We start from the raw sequence: 14,123 nt of genomic DNA on the forward strand, positions 1-14,123 counted from the left end.
CTGAAAATATTTCTCCTCTCCTTTTCTTTTGTGTAAGTCTTCAAGTCAACTTTGACTCCTGACAACTGCCTGGACAAGTCCCTGCGTTTTTTTTGGGAAAAGTTTTTCAAAAGTGGTTTGCCATTGTTTTTTTCCTAGGTCTGAGACAAAATGACTGGTCTGCAGTCACCCAGCTAATTTCATGCCTAAAACAGAACCACAACTCAGAGTCTCCTAATTTCTAGTCTGATGCCTTAACCATTACACCAACCTAACTCTCCCTCCTCTCCTTTTACTCTATGGAAAATTAGGGGAGGGGGTGTTCTGAAATGCTTCCTACCCTCCCTCTCCTCTATGGACTGAGACATCCTTTACATGCCAAATATCTATCCAGTGTGCAAGTCTTCCTCCTTGTTGGGTTCCAGCACTAGGTCTAATACAAGGTGGTGATGGCATCAGGAAGTTCTTGGGGGTCAAACATTCTAGCAAGGCTATCACCAACACTAGACCCTCTGTAGAAAACATAATAATAATCATCAATGCCTGCGATAGCTGCTATTTGTTTTTCTCTAACTCTTCTTGGAAGAGAAACTAATTCTGCCATGTCTTACTCTGGGATAAGGAAGAAATGCTGACAATAGTTGGTAGGGCTACTTTAATAAATCCCTCCCAAAATCTAAGGAGATCCACCAAATAACATCACCAAATATACTCTCTGTTTGTATGCAGTTTCCATTTTTAGCCTTTGTGCTATTCTACATTATGTAATACAATATATCCTAAAAACAAACAAACATGGACTTGTATATGAATTTTGTATAAACAATCTCTTTATCTGGACATTTCAAAAGTCACAAGAAATGGACATTTTTTTTTTTTTTAGTCTTTCAACAAAAAAGATATTTCAAAAAACATAAAAAAGAAAAAAAGCAGTCTGATTTGGTATTATTTAGATATACATTTACTTTAAAGACAGTGTCCATATATTAGCCAGAATTATTTGTGTTCAATGTGTTATAGGAACTGACGCACTCTTATGTGAATCAAGCTATTAGGGGATGCCTTATTTTGGTGTAATTGCCTGTAATTTTGGCAAGTTGTATGAGCACAGGAATGGATTATTGGTTAAAAAACAGCCCAGTGGACTAGATGGTGATATGATAGGTAAAGTAATTATGATCCCAAAACATTTCCATAAAAACGAATTCTACTGGACTCCAATGAAAATAACAAAATACTATTTTATATATTTTCTTACCAGTAAGTGACATCCAAAGGTGCAAAGTATCTCCTCATAATTAAGTCAGCAAAGTAAGCTTCAGTTTCCCTACAAGCTGTTCCATTGCCAATCACAATAGTGACACAGCTTTTAGGAGAGAGATGGAGGGAAGGAGGAAGGAGAGAGAGAGAGGGAGAGAGCGCATTAAAATTAAAGTCATCTAAGGCCATCATCCTCCTTCTTACATTTTTGTTTCCTTTCCCACAGAACCTCTTCCAATGTAATATGGAAAAGGAAATCTGCTTGCCTTAAAAACTCCAAAAGGAGTTTTATATACTTTTTCCTTTTCTTATCAGAGTTCTGATAGGAGTAATACACAAGTGAGGAAGGTATGAGGCGTATGAACATGCAATGGGAATGAAACCAAAATGCACTTACATCTATTCTTGACATTTAAAGGTAAGGCAGCCAGTAGCTGGCCATAGACCTAATACATGTTGCAGATGAACCCCTGCAACTAGAAGCTGCTTTGTTAATATGGGAAGGGACGGGGAATTCACATTAGAGAAAGAAGGTGGAATATGAGACCTGCTACTCTCTTAACCACAGATTACCTGGCTAGCTCCCAAATTAATGGAGCAATTTGAAAACTTTTCTACTTTGATGTAGGGAGGAAGTGCAATACCTCCTTTTCAAAGGACCAAACTCACTATTCTGGTTCAGATGAAATATAAACAGGCCTTTTGCCTTCATCTGTAATCCCGTCTCTCTTTCATTTGTGGCATTCCTGAACTATATACAGAAGGCTCTAACTTAATTTCACCATTTTGTTCCCTCTGGGAAATTAGCAGAGCCTGACAAGGAACAGTAGCCCTGTTACCTCATTAATGCATTTATATTCTTCCAAATACTTCCTATAAAGATTCTAAAATATCAGAAGCAAGCTAATTTGTCTTCTATGCTGCAGATCAGCAGTAATACACACTGTATAGGGAAAAACAACATGAAGAAGAACATACTTGTGATCCAACAGAAGTTTCCGTATCTTCTCAGCTTCACGGATTCCGTTACCAGAATGCAAATAGACAATATCTGTATAGAGTATCTGACCTAAGGTGAGAATAAAAGAAATGTAAATTTATTTTCCTAGGATCAAGTAACAACTATGAACATAGTGGGAACAAACTTCAAGAAGCCTTGGGCATCTATGTTCTCCAGTTCCCACCTCCCACTTTATTATTCAATCAATCAAGAGCAATCAAAGAATTTATATCACCTTCCTCAACAAATGTCATACAAATGAATTTAATGGGAGTTGGCATTTTATCATCATGGTGCCATGTTTTTGTTCAAGTGTTGCTTTGTCCGATATTTTTACCCAGGTGTTACCAAGAGTGTTATCTAGCCAACTGGTCCAGTTGTATTTATTCATTTATATTACATTTATATCCTGCCTTTACTGTGTACAACTCAAGGTGATATACATAATAAGGGCCTTTTGTCTCTTATTTTCCCCTCAATAACAACCATGCAGAGAGAGAAAAAAAAACTGTTCCAAAGTCACCCATCTGGAACATGTGGATTTAGCTACAATTCTATTGAAAATATGAATGAAACATTCAACATATACTCATTTCTTTGTAGTAGAAAGTAATGTGCATGACTGTGGATTATGGACAAAAATTTCTCCCATTATTTTATGGATACATATACTTGTTTAGCTCAGCAGAATCTGAGGAAAAGCATTGAGTGCTTATCAACAGGGTGACATTCTTAACAGAAGTGTGGCCACTTAGATTTAGGATTGCAGCTGATGCCTCTTCAACTAATAAAATATTTCACATTGTTTTAATTATTTGGTTGTATACAATGTCAGCAATATTAGAAAAGGGAAGAGTTAAATAAGGAAGACATTCTTCTCATGCTTTATCATACACATCAAGTGGGGTATCAAATTATTTCCCATGTGTCTTCAGTTCTCCGAAAAAAGCAAAAGGAACATTTTTCTAACCTTTTATTTTCAAGAAATGCTATGCTGCTTTATCTGCAAGATGTTGTTTATTAGTCTTTCATTAGAAAATCATGCCATTGCTCAAGAGTTTCAATTTGGTTAAAATATTATTATTTAGATGAGTCCTGAATTTGTGATATGAGGTGATAAGAAAGGCCAAACTTATTTGAATATTTTTTGGGGTATCTGGCACTATAGCTTTTAAGAATCCCTGTTACTAATACTGTTGTGAATCACATTTTTTTAAATTATTCAAGTTTTTAAAAATATTAATTATTGTTTTATTTAATTTATACAGCTGCCTAATTCACTAAAGCAATTCTGGGCAACTAACATGAAATGCTAACAGCAATAACAAAGAAAAACAAACATGCATTCTAACTATCAAACACATCATACTATCTCCTAAGATGGGCACATCTAATATCCAGGCTGAAATGCCAAGGGGAAAAACAAGGCTTTTAGTACTTTCTTTAAGGCTAGCAGGGTCAACACCAATCAAAACTCCTATCACAGGTGGCACTCAGAGCCCTCTCTGTGGGCACACGCGCTGTTGCCCCAGTCCTAGGCCTTCAGCTGGGTTTTATAAAACCTCTTCTTTTTAGGCCTCCGCCACCATGTGCAAAAAAAAAAAAAAAAAAAAGGTTCAATCAGTCAATTTCAACTTCTCGCAGGGAAAAAAAAAGATCTTGCAAAGTTGGAACTGATTGATTGAACTTTTTAGTCCCACCCAGTCTGCCATTACTACCGCAGCCACGCCCACCCAATGGGCCACGCCCACCCAATTGGCCATGCCCAGCCAATTAGCCACACCCACCCAGCACTTTATGATGCATAAGTGGGTTTTGGGTTGCAGTTTGGGCACTCAGTCTCTAAAAGGTTCGCCATCACTGTCCTATCACATACCACAAATTGTTGTAATATGCTTAACAACTTTGATATTTCTCATTTGAAAAAGCAAACATGAAGAAATATCATTGGAATCAGTTATTGTCTAAATCACACTCATATGCATTTCTCAAATATATTGCATGTGCTTCTGTTCTGTTCCAGGAAGGCAGCCCAGCTGGTAAAAATGCTAGGAGCAAGTAGTAATTATAATTATTCATTGTCTTCTGCTACAGAATGCATTAAGAAGGGGCACAGGCCTTTCTCCAGTAACAATGAGGGATGTCTAACTCAAGCTGCCTTTTGCTGATAAACTCATGAGCAAAGATTTTGTATGGGCAATTTCATTATCCAAAAGTGAGAGAGAGGGAGGGAGGGAGGGAGGGAAGGAGAGAGAGAGAGAGAGAGATCTTTAAATGTTATCAAACTCTTTTTTATCTCAAGAAGTTCATAGTAGCCACATTTACTGAGTATCAGTCAATACATCACTTTAACATGTGATGCAAGTCTAAAAACTCTCAGCTTTAATATGGATAGACTTAATGTACTATATTTAGTTTTCCATATCAAAGATATAAGTTTCTATGTTTGAATGGAAGAGGCTAAGTTCAAATAAATCTGGAGAACATCAGTTGAAGAAATATATTTTATACCCATATGAAAAGTAGCATTTCTCTCAGATGGCACTGTAGACTTACTGGTTGGTGAAATAATTGCTAGTTTGCAGCCATGTGTGTACCCAGGGTCAACTCCCATCAATGTTCGCCCTCTCACAGGGCTTGTTAGAAGCAACTGACGAAGATTCCTTCCAAACATCATTACTGATTCCTTTTCAGCATCTGAAGTTAGTTTTGACCTGATAAGGGAGAAAAAGGGGCGTTGTCTTACCTGAACGCCTTTTCTCAACATGAAGAATGGAGAATCCATGAATGGGTTAAAGAAATCCTCTAGCCCAATCAGACCAAATCAATCAAGTTGCCATGCCCCTGCTGGACTGGACCTTGCCCCAGTTTCAAAAAGGGCGAAGCTAAAAACTGTGTGACGTGTTGGCTCCCAGCTACTGACACTGACCTGACTGTGAATTTCAAAAAGGGGAGGGAGTGGATTCTCCATTCTTCTTGCTGAGAAAAGGCATTCAGGTAAGACACGCCCCTTCTCCAGCATGGAAAAGAATGGAGAATCCACGAATGGGACATACCAAAGCCCATGTGACCCTACGGGTGGGAAACAGGCTGGTCAAGTGTCGATGCTGACTGAACTACCTGTTGTAAAACACGGCAGCCGAAGGAGGCCTCTGCAGAGGCAAATTTATCAAGCCTGTAATGACGGATAAAGGGGGAAGGTGAAGACCACATCGCCGCCCTACAAATGTCAACAATAGAAGCCTGAGTGTGCAACGCAGCTGATGTAGAGGCACTGCGAGTGGAGTGTGCTGTCAGATGGCTTGGAACAGGCAGGGAGCGTACCCGATACGACTCCGCGATGCAGATCTTGATCCACCTGGCAATAGTAGAGGAAGAGACCTTCTGACCTTTAGAAGCTGGATGGAAAGATACCAAGAGCGCCTCCGATCTATGAAAGGCAGCTGTCCGTTTAATGTAATATCGCAGGGCCTGCATACATCTAGAGCATGCCATTGCCTCTCTAAGTCGTGTGATGGGTTAGGACAAAAGTCCGGTAATACAACCTCCTGTGCCCTATGGACTAAGGTGTTAACCTTGGGAATGAATGAGGGGTCCAACCGTAAGACCACTCTGTCCTGATGAAAGGTGCATAGGTCTTCCCTCACGGAAAGAGCTGCTAATTCCGAGACGCGCCTTGCCGATGTCACTGCTATTAAAAAGGCTACTTTAAGGGACAAGAGTTGTAGAATGCAAGGTCTGATGGGTTCAAAAGGGATTCCTGTAAGAGCCTGAAGAACCCGTGGTAACTCGCAAGTGGGGTAACGATTGACTACAGGAGGCTTACTGTTTGTAACCCCTTTGATAAAGGATCGAACCCTTGGGTGCTGAGACAATGGCACAGAGTTGGCACAGGTGAAAACCGTGGAGAGAGCCGCCACCTGCCTACGGATAGTGTTGGGTGCTAGACCCTTATCCACGCCTTCCAAGAGATATTCGAGTATCCTCGGAATAGTAACAGAAGAAATGGACAAACTATTTTGGTCACACCAGTGACAGAAATTCTGCCAGGTGGCATCGGAGATCCGATTTGTCGCCGGCCGCCAAGAGGCCTGGATCATTGAGATCACTCTTGAGGAGTATGAACCCATGTCAGGAACTGGTGTTCAGATGCCAGGCGGTCAACTGGAGCCACTGCGGGTCTGGATGTGGTATGACCCCCTGTAGCAGGATTATCCACTCTGGAGGAATCCTCCACGGAAGAGCTATGGCGAGGCTCACGAGATCCGCGAACCATAGTTGCCTCGGCCAGTGTGGAGCCACAAATATCAGTTCCACTTGTTCCTGTAAGTTTTCTGATGACCGCCGGAATCAGGGAAAACGGTGGGAAGGCGTATAGCAGTCCCCCAGGCCAAGAGGTGCGGAGAGCGGCTACTCTCTCCGACCCCTGGGAGGGGAAATTGGAGAAGAACCGTGGGATCTGAGTGTTCATCGGGGAGGCGAATAGGTCGACACTCGGTTGACCGAACCGCTACATGATCTCTCTGAAGAGATGTGGATGCAGACTCCATTCTGAATAGTCTACCGTAGAGCAACTCAGATAATCCACTTGCCGGTTCGCCTCCCCTGAAATGTGCTCTGCCTTCAGGGAAAGAAGATTCCGCTCTGCCCATGATCCCAGTAACCGGGCCTCGGACATCAGAGCCCGCGATCGAATACCTCCCTGCGAGTTGACATGGGCCTTTGCCGCCACATTGTCTGTCAGGACCAACATGTGGCACCCCGCAATCATTCTGCAATAGTGGGAAAGTGCCAGGTGTATAGCCCTGAGTTCCAGCCAGTTGATGTTTTGTCTGAGGTCTCGCTGGGACCACCGGCCTTGGGCGAATTGAAGTTGGAGGTGTGCCCCCCAGCCGAATAAACTGGCGTCCATGGTCAAGGTCACACGAATGGGCTCTCTGAAAAGGGACCCCTTGGACAAAGCTGCGGAGAGCCATCAGAGAAGGGATCTGAGTGTCTGTGCTAGAACTCTTACCCTCTGGGGAAAAGAGCTTATGCCCTGCCTTTGGTAGGGAAGTAAGAACCACTGTAGCTGTTGTGTGTGAAATCTGGCCTGAGGAACTATGGCAATGTAGGAAATTAGTTTCCCCAACAGTTGGGAGAGCAGGGCTAGGGTCACCCGTTGTTCCCTGCGGACCTTGATGACCAGAGTACGGATGCTGACTTGGCGCTCCTGCGATAGGAATACTTGACAAAAGTGTTGTGTCTATTATAGTGCCTAAGTACAATAGACGAGTGGCTGGAACCAAGTGGCTCTTTTGAAAATTGATTAAAAACCCATGACCTTGAAGCGTCCCTATGGTTAGCTACAGGTCCGTCAGTGCGTTCGGTGCAGAGGACGACTGGATCAGGATGTCGTCCAAGTAACACTAAACACGAATTGGGACCGACCTCAGATGTGTGACCCTGGGGGCCGAAGATAGGCCAAACGGAAGAGCCTTGTATTGGAAGTGATGGTTGGAGTACCTGAATCTGAGGAATTTTCTGTGATTCGGATGAATGGGGATGTGAAGGTATGCCTCTGTAAGGTCTACTGATGTCAGGAAGTCCCCTGCCGTACGCTGGCCAAGATGGATTGAAGTGTCTGCATCTTGAACCTGCGATACGACAGATGCAAGTTTAGAACCTTGAAGTCCAGTATCGATGGCCTCTATGCTTAAGAGATGTTGAATGGTTTCCTGCATGAGGCCCTTTTTTATAAGATTCCGCGACTGGGGACAGGTGATGTAGCGTTGAGGGGGGGTTGTCACAAATTCCAGGGACAAGACATCCCTGATGGTGGTGAGCACCCAAGCGTCCGTGGTGGTGTCCTCCCATTTGCGAATGTAATGAGTCAGTCTGCCGCCTATGGGAGGGATCCACTCCAAGTCACCTTGACCTATGGAAGGGGCGATCTCCTCTGCCTTTAAAAGGACGTTTGTTCGGGACCTGCTGTCTGGGCCTGTCTCTGTAACCAGACCTATCCAAGGAACGGTCCGGTCCTGCTGGAAAGGGCTGTGATACATTACCTGAGACCGGTTCCAATCCCGATCAAAAGGGAGGACGACGGTTATATGGAGCGAAACCTCTGCCCGATCTTTTAGACAGATGGTAAAGTACCCTTCTCTTTTCCCTGTTTTCTACCAGGTACGGAGTGAGAGCTCTCCAAAGAGGCGACCACTCTGGTATGGGGCCGCAGCCACCCTCCATTTATGCTTGGTGTCGGCATGCCAATTCCTAAGCCAGAATAATCTACATGCGGCGACATTGGAGGCTATGGAACGGGAAGAGAACCTAGCCACTTGGAGGGACACGTCTGCCATTTATTCCAAGGCTGCCCGCAACTTGGTCACATCCTAGTGTATCCTTACTTCCTCTGGGGAGATTCTGGACTGAAGTTCATGTAGCCAGATTAGAGAGATCCTGGTGAAAAAGGAATTTGATGTGGAAGCTCTTACTGCCCAGGCCGAGGCCTGGTATGTCCTACAGAAGGAAACCTCTGATTTTTTGTCCTCGGCCTTCAGTGCCTCCGACATGTCGCCTGGAATCTTGGATTCTGAAAGGATGGGAGTAAGGGACTTGTCCACTCCCGGAACCTCCAACGCCTCATTCAGGGTCGAAACCGTATCTATGAGTTTATAGTCAATCCCCCCCGAGGGCAGAAAAGGTGCCTGGGGAACCCCATTGATCCCGCACCGATTTCAGAAACATGGGAGGACAAGGAATCTGTTGATGTGTCGCTATAGGTTCCGAGAACAGCGGGCTGGTAACCTGACCGGGTGTCTGAAGGGGGGGGCGGAGTCTTTTCCGGTTCAATCTTCCCAGTGGTGCAAGCCTTACGTAAGAGAGAAGAGAAAGAAGTAGGGTTGAACAAACCAAACAAGGGAGGTGCCTCCATATGTGCCTCCTCATCATTCGACCACTGACCCTCTTCGAGGACCTGCTCCAAATGTTCAGATACCTCGCTCCCACAGGAATATGGTGGAAAAGCCGGATCCGGGTACTGATAATCCCTGGACCATGAAGTCCCTGCACAAGGGAGAGGGTGTGACGTCCTCGGGGTCGCTGAGGAACGTGCTGAAGAAGCCATAGCTTGAGCAACAGCCTGAGAAATCATGGCCTGGAGTTGGTCCATAAATAAAGGTTGCTCCAGGGGGCGGAGTCCCGCCACTGTAGGAGTGAATGAAGCTGACGGAGCCTGAGATGGACCCGCGAGGGAAAAATTCTCCGAGACTCCACCTGCCACTGTGGGAGGGGTGAACTCGGCCCTTGGTAGTGGATCCTGGGTCCGCACTCTTAGATCCTGCTCAAAAAGAGAAAGGTGATCCTGGTTGAACCCAGGTGAGAGATCCTGATTTAGATTCTGTTCTGGAGACCAAGCCCACACAAAGGACGAGGGACAGGGATCCCCCACTGTAGATGAAATAGGAGGAGGAGCAGCTGCTCGAAGCACGAAGCTCAAAACACCAGCCTGAAGATGACGAATGGGACTTCGTCGAAACGTCGCCAAGACACTTCCAATTTTACGCGGGAGAAAACCCGAACAACCAAAGACCTACATATAAACACCCGCGAAAACCTCAGAAAATATATATATACCATCTACCAGAAGAAAACACACACAAACCGCTATCTACACGCTCTCTCACACCACCACCCAGCACAGATCAACTCTGTAGCCAAGACACTCATCTCCAGAACAAAACGCTTAGCTGACGAACAACACCTAAAACCCGAACTACACACTCTCACCAATGTACTAACATCCAATGGATTCCATAGAAATAAGATTACAAACCTAATCCAAAAAGAAACCCCCACTAAAATCCAAGACAAAGAACAAGAAAACGGCAAAGCCCTCCTCCCATACATAAAAGGCACCACAGACAGAATCAGTAAGATCCTCCATAAACACAACATCAAAACAGCATTCTGCACAAACAGAAAAATATCCACCATCCTTAGAAACCCCAAAGATAAAATTGAATTAGAAAATCAAGGAGTATATGAAATCCCATGCACTGCTTGTCCCAACACATACATCGGACAAACCAACAGAAGAATAAGTGCACGCATTGAAGAACATAAGAACTCAGTCAAAAAAGAGGAACCAACATCTTCCCTGGTCCAACACCTTAAAGCCACAGGACATGAAATTGACTTTAAAAATACCAGAACCATTGCCAAAAGTGAACATTTTAATAACAGAATAATCAGAGAAGCCATCGAGATAGAAAAACGCCCACACAGCATGAACAAGCGAGATGATACCTCCCGCCTACCAGCCATTTGGAAACCCGCCCTTATTGACAAACGACTCCCTAACACAAAAAATGATACCAGACCCACACTCACAAAAACCACACAGGATGTCACCACCACACATCTACGCAAAAAGCAAACCCAAAGCCACACCGATGATGAGGCACGACCACAAACCAGAAGCCAGACCACAGCTGCATCATTAGCCACTTTAAACCCCTCCAATCCATACATGAAGCAAACTGACACCCTCCATGAAGAGGAGGCACGACCACGAACGCGAAGCCAAAAAATAGCAAGGCAGCCCAAAATCTTAAACCCTCTGCAACTCAGACTAACCTGAGCACAACCAAACAGAACACTCCCCCAGCCAATCAGAGCACAGCCAACCCCCCAGCCAATCAGAGCACAGCCAAGCCCCTAACCAATCAGAACACACCTCCACCCAATCAGAACACAGCCAAGCTCCCACCCAATCAGTTCATACCCCCACTGGCAGTTAAAAGGAAGAAACAGCTAAGACCACACATTGCTGCTCGAAGCACGAAGCTGAAAACACCAGCCTGAAGATGACGAATGGGACTTCGTCGAAACGTCGCCAAGACACTTCCAATTTTACGCGGGAGAAAACCCGAACAACCAAAGACCTACATACAAATACCCGCGAAAACCTCAGAAAACATATATATACCATCTACCAGAAGAAAACACACACAAACCGCTATCTACACGCTATATATATATATATATAGATATATATATATATATATATCTATATATATATATATATATATATTAGGAGGGAGAGGAGACCTCCCTTAGTTAGTATTTGTTGTTGTTAATTGCGAAGTCGTGTCCGATTACCCCATGGACAACGTTCCTCCAGGTCTTCCTGTCCTCTACCATCTTCTGGAGTCCATTTAAGTTCACACCTACTGCTTCAGTGACTCCATCCAGCCATCTCATTCTCTGTCGTCCCATTCTTCTATTGCCCTCAATCTTTCCCAGCATTAGGCCCTTCTCCAGTGAGTCCTTCCTTCTCATTAGGTGGCCAAAGTATTTGAGTTTCAACTTCAGGATCTGGCCTTCTAAAGAGCAGTCAGGGGTTGATCTCTTCTAGGACTGACCGGTTTGAACGCCTTGCAGTCCAAGGGACTCGCAGGAGTCTTCTCCAGCACCATAGTTCAAAGGCCTCAATTCTTTGGCGCTCAGCCTTTCTTATGGTCCAACTTTCACAGCCATACATTGCAACTGGGAAAACCATGGCCTGGACTATACGCACTTTTGTTGGCAGGGTGATGTCTCTGCTTTTTAGTATGCTGTCTAGATTTGCCATAGCTTTCCTCCCCAGGAGCAAGCGTCTTTTAATTTCTTGGCTGCAGTCCCCATCTGAGGTGATCTTGGAGCCCAGAAAAATAAAATCTGTCACTACCTCCATTTCTTCCCCATCTATTTGCCAGGAATTGAGAGGGCCGGATGCCATGATTTTGGTTTTCTTAATGTTGAGTTTCAAGCCAACTTTTGCACTCTCCTTCTTCACCCGCATCAAGAGGCTCTTTAGTTCCTCTTCACTTTCTGCCATTAGAGTGGTATCATCGGCATATCTTAGGTTGTTGATATTTCTCCCGGCAATCTTAATTCCAACTTTTGATTCATCTAGCCCTGCCTTTCTCATGATGTGCTCTGCATATAAGTTAAATAGGCAGGGCGACAGTATACAGCCTTGCCGGACTCCTTTTCCAATTTTGAACCAATCACTGGTTCCGTGTCCAGTTCTCACTGTTGCTTCTTGACCCGCATATAAGTTTCTCAAGAGACAAATGAGATGGTCTGATACTCCCATCTCTTTAAGAACTTGCCACAATTTGTTGTGATCCACACAATCAAAGGCTTTTGCATAGTCAATGAAGCAGAAGTAGATGTTTTTCTGGAACTCCCTAGCTTTCTCCATGATCCAGCGTATGTTGGCAATTTGATCTCTAGTTCCTCTGCCTCTTCGAAATCCTGCCTGTACTTCTGGTAGTTCTCGATCCACATACTGCTGGAGTCTAGCTTGTAGGATTTTAAGCATAACTTTACTAGCATGTGAAATGAGTGCAATGGTGCGATAGTTTGAACATTCTTTGGCATTGCCTTTCTTTGGAATTGGAATGTAAACTGACCTTTTCCAATCCTGTGGCCACTGTTGAGTTTTCCAAATTTGCTGGCAAATTGAGTGTAGCACTTTTACTGCATCGTCTTTTAAGATTTTGAATAGCTCAGCTGGAATACTGTCACCTCCACTAGCTTTGTTGTTGCTCAGATTTTCTAAGGCCCATTTCACTTCACATTCTAGGATGTCTGGTTCGAGGTCAGTGACCATCTCATTGTGGTTATCTGGGATGTTAAGCTCATTCTTGTATAGTTCTTCTGTGTAGTTTTGCCATCTCTTCTTAATCTCTTCTGCCTCTGTTAGGTCTCTGCCATTTTGGTCCTTTATCATGCCCATCTTTGCATGAAACGTTCCCTTCATATCTCCAATTTTCTTGAAGAGATCTCTGGTCCTCCCTATTCTGTTGTTTTCTTCTATTTCTTTGCACTGTTCATTTAAGAAGGCATTCTTATCTCTTCTAGCTACTCTCTGGAATTCTGCATTCAATTGGGTGTATCTTTCTCTTTCTCCTTTGCCTTTCGCTTCCCTTCTTTCCTCAGCTATTTGCAAAGCTTCCTCAGACAGCCATTTTGCTTTCTTGCATTTCTTTTTCTTTGGGATGGTTTTAGTTGCTACCTCTTGTACAATGTTGCGAACTTCCATCCATAGTTCTTCAGGCACTCTGTCTATCAGATCTAATTCCTTAAATCTATTTGTCACCTCTACTGTATATTCATCAGGAATATGATTTAGTTCATACCTGAGTGGCCTAGTGCTTTTCCCTACTTTTTTCAATTTAAGCCTAAATTTTGCAACGAGAAGCTCATGATCTGAGCCACAGTCAGCTCCTGGTCTTGTTTTTACTGACTGTATACAGCTTCTCCATCTTTGGCTGCAGAGCACATAGTCAATCTGATTTCTATGTTGACCGTCTGGTGATGTCCATGTGTAGAGCCGTCTCTTGGGTTGTTGGAAAAGAGTGTTTGTTATGACTATCGTATTTTCTTGACAAAATTCTATTAGCCTGTGCCCTGCTTCATTTTGTACTCCAAGGCCAAACTTGCCTGTTATTTCAGTTATCTTTTGGCTTCCTACCTTAGCATTCCAATCCCCCATGATGATAAGGACATCATTTTTGGGTGTTAATTCTATAAGGTGCTGTAGGGCTTCATAAAACTGGTCAATTTCATCCTCTTCAGCACCAGTGGTTGGGGCATAGATTTGGACTATTGTGATATTGAATGGTTTGCCTTGGATTTGAATTGAGATCATTCTGTCATTTTGGGGATTGTATCCTAGTATTGCTTTTCCTATTCTTTTATTATGAAGGCTACTCCATTTCTTTTGAGGGATTCTTGCCCACAGTGGTATACCTGATGGTCATCTGAATTAAATTCACCCATTCCTGTCCATTTTAGTTCGCTGATTCCTAAGATGTCGATGTTCAGTCTTGTCATGTCTTTTTTGACTACG

General features: G+C 43.7%; 1 protein-coding gene across 3 annotated transcripts in view; it reads right to left on the bottom strand.

The window, feature by feature from the left end:
* The window catches only part of SRBD1 (S1 RNA binding domain 1), a 157,989-nt gene that overhangs the window by 114,508 nt on the left and 29,358 nt on the right, over nucleotides 1-14,123 (bottom strand). For all 3 annotated transcript variants that reach the window (XM_039347469.1, XM_039347468.1, XM_039347466.1), the window contains exons 12-14: nucleotides 4,796-4,953; nucleotides 2,218-2,308; nucleotides 1,238-1,345 (exon numbers count right to left, since the gene is read on the bottom strand). In XM_039347469.1, the coding sequence (XP_039203403.1) occupies nucleotides 1,238-1,345; nucleotides 2,218-2,308; nucleotides 4,796-4,953 (357 nt within the window). The remainder of the gene's footprint in view (nucleotides 1-1,237; nucleotides 1,346-2,217; nucleotides 2,309-4,795; nucleotides 4,954-14,123) is intronic.

The sequence above is a fragment of the Crotalus tigris genome, unplaced genomic scaffold (assembly GCF_016545835.1).
Source record: "Crotalus tigris isolate CLP2741 ecotype Arizona unplaced genomic scaffold, ASM1654583v1 scf7180000018081.1164505, whole genome shotgun sequence".
Lineage (NCBI taxonomy): Eukaryota > Metazoa > Chordata > Lepidosauria > Squamata > Viperidae > Crotalus > Crotalus tigris.